Source organism: Mus pahari, chromosome 7 (genome assembly GCF_900095145.1).
Source record: "Mus pahari chromosome 7, PAHARI_EIJ_v1.1, whole genome shotgun sequence".
NCBI lineage: Eukaryota > Metazoa > Chordata > Mammalia > Rodentia > Muridae > Mus > Mus pahari.
Window position 1 is genome coordinate 2,524,044 of NC_034596.1, and position 8,867 is coordinate 2,532,910.

Here is an 8,867-nt window from a genome sequence, read left to right on the forward strand (position 1 = left end):
TCCTGGAACTCACTTTGTAGACCAGGCTGGCCTCGAACTCAGAAATCCACCTGCCTCTGCCTCCCGAGTGCTGGGATTAAAGGCGTGTGCCACCACGCCTGGCTGCCACTAAGCTATCTTACTAGCCTAAAATTTTCCTTGTTAATACCTACAACTTTTAAACTACCTAGCAAAAGACGTACAATCCCTAAAATTCACTCCAAATGTTAACTGCCTTCTAAATAACTTGTCTACTTCTAAACATATTCTCTCAAAAAAAGCAAGATATGGATAATATCTGAAACAGATCACTTATACATATTTAAGCTGACTAAACTGTATATATACCATGCAAATACATGCCTTAAGACAAGTTCTATAGAGCCCTTGTCATCTCTAATAGCTACACTATAAGGAGATCTCAGTCATTTAATTAAAAACAAACTCAAAATCCCAGTATTCTGAAGGTAGAGGCAAGAGCCACAAATTACCACAAGTTCAAAGCTGTCTTGGTCTATATAATGGTTTTCAGGCTAGTCTGGACTACAGAAACCTAGCTGGAAACAACAACAACAACAACAACAACCAAAATCAAAACCAAAACCAGAAAACAAAACAAAAAACAAAAACCGCAACCCTCCCCCTAAACCCTAAACGGCTGATCTGAGTTTAAAGAAATCATTAAATGAATTTTAACTAGGGACAGGAGAAAATGGACATCCAACAATGTTTAAAATGGAGGCTGGATGTAGTAGTTATACCTGACTTCCATCTCTGCACTCAGAAGGTAGAGGCAGGTGAAATCCCCTGTAAATTACAAGGTCTTCACAGTGAGAGTTTATGCGCACACAAACATGCACACCAAGGAACTTGGGCCTGGACCTAGCTCTTCACTGTGTGCTCGTCTGCTTCAAAGTGCTACAAAAAAGACCAACAGTGGCCAACATGCAGCAAGAACATACTTCTTATTTAGTAAAGCATTCCTATTGGTGTGGGAAACCTTTGAAGTTACGGTCTTGGCTTGGCCTTTTCCCCAATCACTGTCCCTTTCACATGAAGAGATCTGACTATACCAAAACTAAGAAAAAGAAAAGAATAACTGGCACTCGCTTCTCAGCACCCCTCCCCCAACATACAAGTCAAAACAGCATTAACAACTCTTCATTCAAGAAAGTAAATTTAAGTCCCGGTGGGCGGGGCGGGGCGCACTGGCTGCTCTTGGAGATGAGCTGTGGTGGATTCACAGCACCCACACATAGCTCACACACATCTGTTAACTCTAGTTCCAGGGCACTCTTCAGACTTCTGTGGCACCAAGCATACGTGGTGTACAAATACATATATCCATGCAGACAAAACCTTCATACCAACAATAAATCTAAAGAAAAGGAGTGATGGAACATGCTGTAATCCTAACCCTTGGGAGGTAGAGATAAGAGGTTCAGGGATTTAAGGTCAGAGAGCTGAGGCTAACCTAGGCTATGTTGAGACCCTGACTTAAAGACCCAAACCAAAACCAAACCATTAAACAAAACCTTTTGAGTATCTAAATGTCAGCATCAATACAAGAAGAAACTAGAGACAGAGTTTACTGTTACTTGTAGCAGCCTGAGCAGTTCTTTTTAGAGACTTAAACCCACTTAAGCTAGAGCCTTAACAGAATTTCAGCATAACCTAGCAAAAAAAAAAAAGCTTTTCTCATCTCTGCGCTTTCTAGCAGAAAGAAGGCTCAACAGCTAAGAACACCCACTGGTCTTCCAGAGAAACCAAGTTCAGTTCCCAGCACCCACACCAGGTCAAACACAACCACATCTAACTCCTGCGTCAGGGGTATTTGATACTCTCTTCTGACATTACAGAGGTAGTATTTGTTCATACAGGCACATTCATATAAGTAAAAATAAGTTTTTTAAAAAAGAGAATTTGGGGACAAGTCAGTGTGAAACAGGAGTTGAAGATTATTTAGAGATTTTTAACACACATTTAAGCATAGGTAGAAATGAGGAACCCGGAGAGAGGATTGTGAAGTTAATTGTTAGTATGATTTCAAGAGTCACATTTAAGCATCTTAGCAACTATTATATGTATGATTTGTGGCTTCTGTTTTTTAAAGACAAGTTCTCACTATATAACTTCAGTAGCCTTGAACTCAGAGACACCTGCCTGCTTCTGCCTCCCAAGTGCTGGGGTTAAAGACATGCATCACACCGTGCCTGGGATTTTTGGATGGCTCTTAAATTACTTTGTTCTAAGGGACCTTCCACCTGTTTCTGCCCTCTTTTCTGTAAGTGACATCACAGGGTGGTTTCTGAAGCACAGTATAGGATTACAGACGTGTAAAGTAAAAGCACACATCACAAGCATTCCAGAGAGAGCTAAGGCACAGTTTCATTATAAATGATGCTTAAGTAAGACAATTTCAGAACATTAAAAGCTAGTATCTGGGGAAGGAGGAAGGCCACATGTGAAGGTCATTCATATATGCCAAGACCTTAAGCATATTATTTATAAATCCTTATTGGGGATGGCTTTATACAGAAAAAAACAAGTCTCTATCTTTGTAGGCAAATCACACAGTAAACTTTACTAACTGCATTGGCATTCTTTACTCTCGAACCTGGCAGAACTGCATCCAGACTCTGGGATATGGGACAGACTCCTCAAATCATATACCATTAGCCTCACTCATTTTCCTTTCCTGCTTTACAAGTAAGTATGTTACCAAAACAGTGAGAAGGGCTGAGAGATGGCTCAGTTGGGAGACTGCTTGCCTAGTGCACAGGAAGCTCTGGGCTCAATCCCTAGTAGCACATAAACTGGAAGAGGCAGGATTAAAGTCATGCTCAGCAAGGTCAAGGCCAGCCTGAACTGCATGAGACCTCTCAAAAGACAGCAACAAGGCCACCCACAAAACAGACAATACTTGCAAATCAGATATTTATCATTCAGGATATACAAGGCTTCAAGGCAATGAAATGATTCAGTGGGTCAAGATGCTTGCTCTGGGGCTGGAGAGATGGCTCAGTGGTTAAGAGCACTGACTGCTCTCCCAAAGGTCCTGAGTTCAATTCCCAGCAACCACAAGGTGGCTCACAATCATCTGCAATGTGATCTGATGCCCTCTTCTGGTGTGTCTGAAGACAACTACAGTATACTCACATATATAAAATAAATAAATCTTTAAAAAAAGAAAAGAAAATGCTTGCTCTGTCAGCGTGGGGACCATGAATTGGATCCCTTAAAAGCCATATAAAGGTGTAAAGAGAAAACAGACTGTACGAGGTTGTCTTCTGACCCCTACATGTATGCCCCGACAAGCAGTGTCTTAATACCTAAACATTTAAAAATGCCTGGAGCAATATGACTTTTCCATAACTTACTAATTAAAAACATTTTAATCACTTAATTAAAAACTCACTGAGAAATAATTTATTTAGAGAAAAGCATTATGAAAACCACTGGTGATTTTTATTCTCTTGAATACATAGAATTATTGAACAAATTTTGAAGATAAACTGTTCAGATTGTTTAGGGAGGGAGGGCACATGCTCCTGCTATGTCTTACCTCATCTATGTTTCTAAGCCACTTGCTGATGTTTTCAAAGCTTTTACCGTTGGTGATGTCATACACTAGCATGATGCCCATTGCTCCTCTGTAGTAGGAGGTTGTGATGGTGTGAAATCGCTCCTGGCCTGCTGTGTCCCTGAAATAACCATCAATAATTTTATTGAGTACTTTAGTATTACTAAACTTCAAATAAAGAGTAAAACAGAATAGTAGTAAAAATATAGATTAAAATTCACTATTTACCACAAAGGAGAAACAGAACAAGCACTTATAACTCTTTTGAGACAGGCTGAGCTCAAACATTAAGAAAGCTTGAACTCCTATCTCTTTGTATCAGCCTCCAAAGTAACAGCATCACAGGAACCAAAAAGGAAATCATTATCATTATAAGCTCCACACTTCCCAGCGGCAGGAAATTAAATGACCTACTCATACTGAGCTGAAAGGAAAAACAGTAAGAATTGACAAAATATGTTTTGAAATTATTTAGTAAGTATCCATACGCCATATAAAAACCCTTGGATCCATTTTATTCATATTCTTAATTCCATAAGATAACACAAAGCATGTGAAATCCTTAACTCATTTAAAGATCACAACTTTTAGGATCACTTATGGAACTGTTTACTAACTCACTCATGCAGACTCCCCTGTAGTCGGCACACGCTGCCCAGGAATTCTACCACTGTGCTAGGCCTTCACCTCCCTACACTTCTACCTCCTGCTTTTAATTTTTTTTTAAACTATTTTTATTTTTCCATATGTGTGAGTGTTTTGCCTACAAGCATGTCTGTGTGCCACACCTGTGCCTTGTACCCATAGAAGCCAGAAGAGGGCATCAGATCACCTTTGTACTCAAGTTATATAGATAGTTGTGAGATGCCATGTGGGTGTTATGAATTGAACTTGGGTTCAATTGAAGCCAGTGCTCTTACTCCAATCACAGAGCCATCAAGAAGTCCCCTCCCTCATCTCTCTTTCTATCTTTATTTTATTTTTACTTGAATATATAATATGTATGAATACGTATGTACCACATGACTGCCTGGTGCCCTTCAGAGACAAGAGGGCATCAGATCCAGTGCTTGCCTTTTATAAAAGCAATTTTAAAAATTATTTATGTATTTGTTTGGTTTTGGGGGTTTCATCTTAATAGTCCCGGCTGCTCTGGAAACTATTCTGTAGGTTAAACTAGCCTTGAACTCACAGAGATCTACCTCCCTTTGCCTCTTATTGCTGGGGGGAAAGATGTGTACTCTTAAAAAGTAGAGCCGCTGGGCGGTGGTGGCGCACGCCTTTAATCCCAGCACTCGGAGGCAGAGGCAGGCAGATTTCTGAGTTCGAGGCCAGCCTGGTCTACAAAGTGAGTTCCAGGACAGTCAGGGCTACACAGAGAAACCCTGTCTCGAAAAACCAAAAGGAAAAAAAAAAAAAAGGTAGAGCCATTGCCTACGTTCCCTTCTCAGCTCTTTTGAGACAAGACCTCCCTACTTAGTCCTGGCTGGCCTGGGCCCTGCTGTGCAGACTAGGGTGACTTTAATCTCAGAGATTTCCCTGTCTCTGCCTTCAAATTAAAGGCGTGCACCACCTAATGCCTAGTCCACAAAAGTAATCCAAACATATCAACTGTAGTGTAATGGCAAAACCACATCTTGACATTAGTGTTATGTTGGGGAATAGTTTTATACACTGTGTATTGAGATGCTGATTTCTTGTGTACTGCCAAGCATCTCCTGTCTCAATGTTGTGTAAAAATTGTTTTCCATTACCTCTGATTGGTTAATAAAGAGCTGATCAGCCAATAGCTGGACAGAAGAAAAAGACCAGAGAGTGAGGATTTGCCATGGGCAGGCTGCCATGGTAGACGCCCCAAGGACACTCATGGTGCAGGAGCAGCCACTGCAAGACTAAGATGGCAGGTAAAGGGACACATGGCTGGGGTAGGCAGCCACAGGGTGTTAGAATACATGAATATCTTCCCAGCTATAGTGCTGAAGCTTATAATACATATGAGGTCTCCTAGAGCTATAATGGGTAGGGGAAAAAAAACAAAACAAAACTACTTGTATAGTGTTATCTACAACAGAATCCAGATTTCACTCTTTTGCTTTTTCCTTATTTTTATGTATAAATAGTTCTCTGTATGCTTATTACACGCTGGGGTTGGCAACACGGGTCAGCATTTAAGAGTAGTGATTGCTCTTGCAGAGGACCCAGGTTGTTTGTAGCCCACAACACCCTCTTCTAACCTCTATAGGCACCAGGCATTTACGGAAAACACACACACACACACACACACACACACACACACACACACACACACACAGTGTAAATTATATTTACTTGTTGGGCATATAGATGGGCATGTGTGCATCATGGTGTATGTGTGGTGGTAGCAGAGCAACATGCAGGGGTTGGCATTTTCCTTCCACCACGTAGATCGTGGGATCAAATTCAGTTGTAGTTTGGTGGCAAGCACCTCTCCTCACTGAACCACTTCCTGGACCCCTTTATTCTGTTTTAATACCCTATGTGTCACATTGTCTTGGCTTACTTATTGCTGCTAGATAAAATGTTTTTAAGTTATGTGGCTAATTCTCCTTAGTGTACTTTGTTAACATTGTAAATTATACTGGTCTACATAATTTTAGAAGAAGCTTTTGTCTATGTTTAAAACAAAAACTCCTCCTAGCAAACTTTTTTTTTACAGTGTTAAAACCTGAATTCATTAGGACTAGAGAGATGGCTCAGCTGTTTAGAGCATTGACTGTTCTCCCAGAGGTCCTGAGTTCAATTCCCAACAACCACATGGTGGCTCACAACCATCTGTAATGGGATCTGATGCCCTCTTCTGGTGTGTCTGAAGAGAGCTACAGTGAACTCATATACGTAAAATAAATAATCTTTTTAAAAAATCATGAATTCATGGTTATGTCTAACCATGAATTATGTCTTCTTATGGCTAACAAGATTTTTACCACTGAGATATAGTCCACCCACTGCTCTCCTCAGCAAACATCTAAAAAGACTGTCTGTACTCGCTGTTTCTCCATAGATCTTTGTTAATTAACTCAGAGGGGTGGGCAGGGGTGTGTTTGCTGGAGATTGACCTAAGCAGGATCACACTTGGCAAAGCACATTCTCTAAGTACTGAGCTACATACTGTATTCCATGCCCCCTGAGGCAACTCTAGTCATATTCCTTTTATTTAATCCAAAGAGACTGTATTTCAAAAGACCACTAATAATCTTGTCTTCAATTCAGTAGACATTATTTTCTCTATTATCTCAGTCACTAAGTAGGATTACAAACAGTTGACCATGTCATCTAGGATTATAGAGAATTGATTATGTATCTTAGGCTAACTTCACAATCCTCATTCTTCAGCTTCACAAATGTTGCAATTACAAGCATGCTCCCACCATCCAACTAAAAATGATCGTCAAGTGTTGCCCAAGGAGGTGAGAAGAGGGCAGATCCTCTGGAGGTGGAATTATAGACAACCACTTGTGAGTTGCTTGATATAGGTGCTGGGAACTGAACTTAAGTCTTTTTTTTTTTTTTAAACTGTTTCTTTTTTTTTTTTTAAAGATTTATTTATTATTATACATAAGTTCACTGTAGCTGACTTCAGATACACCACAAGAGGGTGTCAGATTTCATTAGGGTTGTGAGCGACCATGTGGTTTCTGGGATTTGAACTCAGAACCTTTGGAAGAACAGTCAGTGCCCTTACCCGCTGAGCCATCTCACCAGCCCCAAGTCTTTTGAAAGAGTAGCAAGCACTCTTAACTGCTGAGCCATTTCTCTGGTCCTGTGTTTGAAGTTTGAAGCAAAGGCCAAACTCACCTAAAAGGTCTGAATTATTCTACATTGCTACCAGCAACAGATGAGGGTGACGCATGTTGGTAGGTCCTTACCACATGGGTTACTGGTTTTTTGATGATAGCCATCCTAGAGGAATTGAAGTGGTATTATTGAGTTTTGGGTTTATGTTTCATCTCTGCTTGTTGACAATGTTAGATACCTTAAAAGTACTGGCCATGTAAACACAGTTTTGTAAAAACGCATTAATATCTTTTGCTTATTTTTAAAATGTATTTATGTATTTTATGGGCACTTTGCATGCACAATGTTATTAGAAGAGGGCACTGGGAGGATTCAGCAGCAGTGACTGGCTACAGAGCTCATGGAAGCAATGCCAAGACAAGAATACCAAGATCCCTGAAGTCCTTTCACTTTTTCTTGGAGGTATCTTCAAGGGTTAGGTGTTCTTGTTATTTCTTTTTTCCATCTTCATGTGTCTGTGGTGTGCACGTGTATATATGGATGCCCAAGGCTTATGTCAGGATCAGAGCTTGATTCCTCTCCCATATTACTCATCAAGACAGGGCCTCCTAAGCAACCTCAGAGCTGCTGATATGGCTAGTCTCAACAGCCAGTTGCTTTGAGGATCTCTCCTCCACCGTTCCAGACTGGAATTACAGGCCAATGCCGCCAACCACCCAGCGTTTATGTGGTTCTAGGAATCTTAACTATGGTCCTCCTATTTATACAGCAAAATCTTAAACACTGAGCCAGCTCCTCGGCCCCTAAGTGTGCCAGTGCAGGAATAATGGCAAGCAGACCATTGTTAAGAATGCCTCCACCCCAAAAATGAACCGCAACAATTACGTTGGTCAGGATGTTGAGGGCTCCACTAGCCACTGTCAACACCAGAGTTATTCTGCTGGCCAACATGCCCATCATCCTGAGCACCCTCTGGTCTTCTGTAGGGAGTTTGATCACTGTGACTGCACTGGTAGCCTCTCTCTCCACCCAGAGGGAATAGAATCATCTCCGAACTAGTTCTCCTCTCCTCTCATGTTAATCAGGCATGCTTTGAAGCACTTTATAACTAAACACGAGAAAGTAACATAGAGAATCAAGAAATTGGAAATGAGAAAAACCGAGATTATTATTATCATTATTCAACTCCTTTGCTTTGATTCATTTGTAGAATTTAACTGAAAACCTTGACAGCCAAGGCAAGAAGGGAGAGGAAATATTGGGCAACTCAGAACAAATTACTTTTCTTCCTAGAAGTTGAAAGGAGAGGATACTTGAGTAATAATTTTTCATAAGACTCCTTCTTGTTCTGATTGTTAATATAAAAAAAATACTAAGAATGGCAGAGAAAAAAAATAGCCGGGTGGTGGCGCACACCTTTAATCCCAGCACTCAGGAAGCAGAGGCAGGGGGATTTCTGAGTTCGAGGCCAGCCTGGTCTATAGAGTGAGCTCCAGGACAGCCAGGGCTACACAGAGAAACCCTGTCTTGA

The 8,867-nt window shown here is 40.8% G+C and overlaps 1 protein-coding gene across 1 annotated transcript in view; it reads right to left on the minus strand.

Moving 5' to 3' along the window:
- The window catches only part of Rab10 (RAB10, member RAS oncogene family), a 61,827-nt gene that overhangs the window by 7,216 nt on the left and 45,744 nt on the right, over positions 1–8,867 (minus strand). The window contains exon 3 of the mRNA XM_021201657.2: positions 3,545–3,683. Coding sequence (XP_021057316.1) covers positions 3,545–3,683 — 139 coding nt within the window. The remainder of the gene's footprint in view (positions 1–3,544; positions 3,684–8,867) is intronic.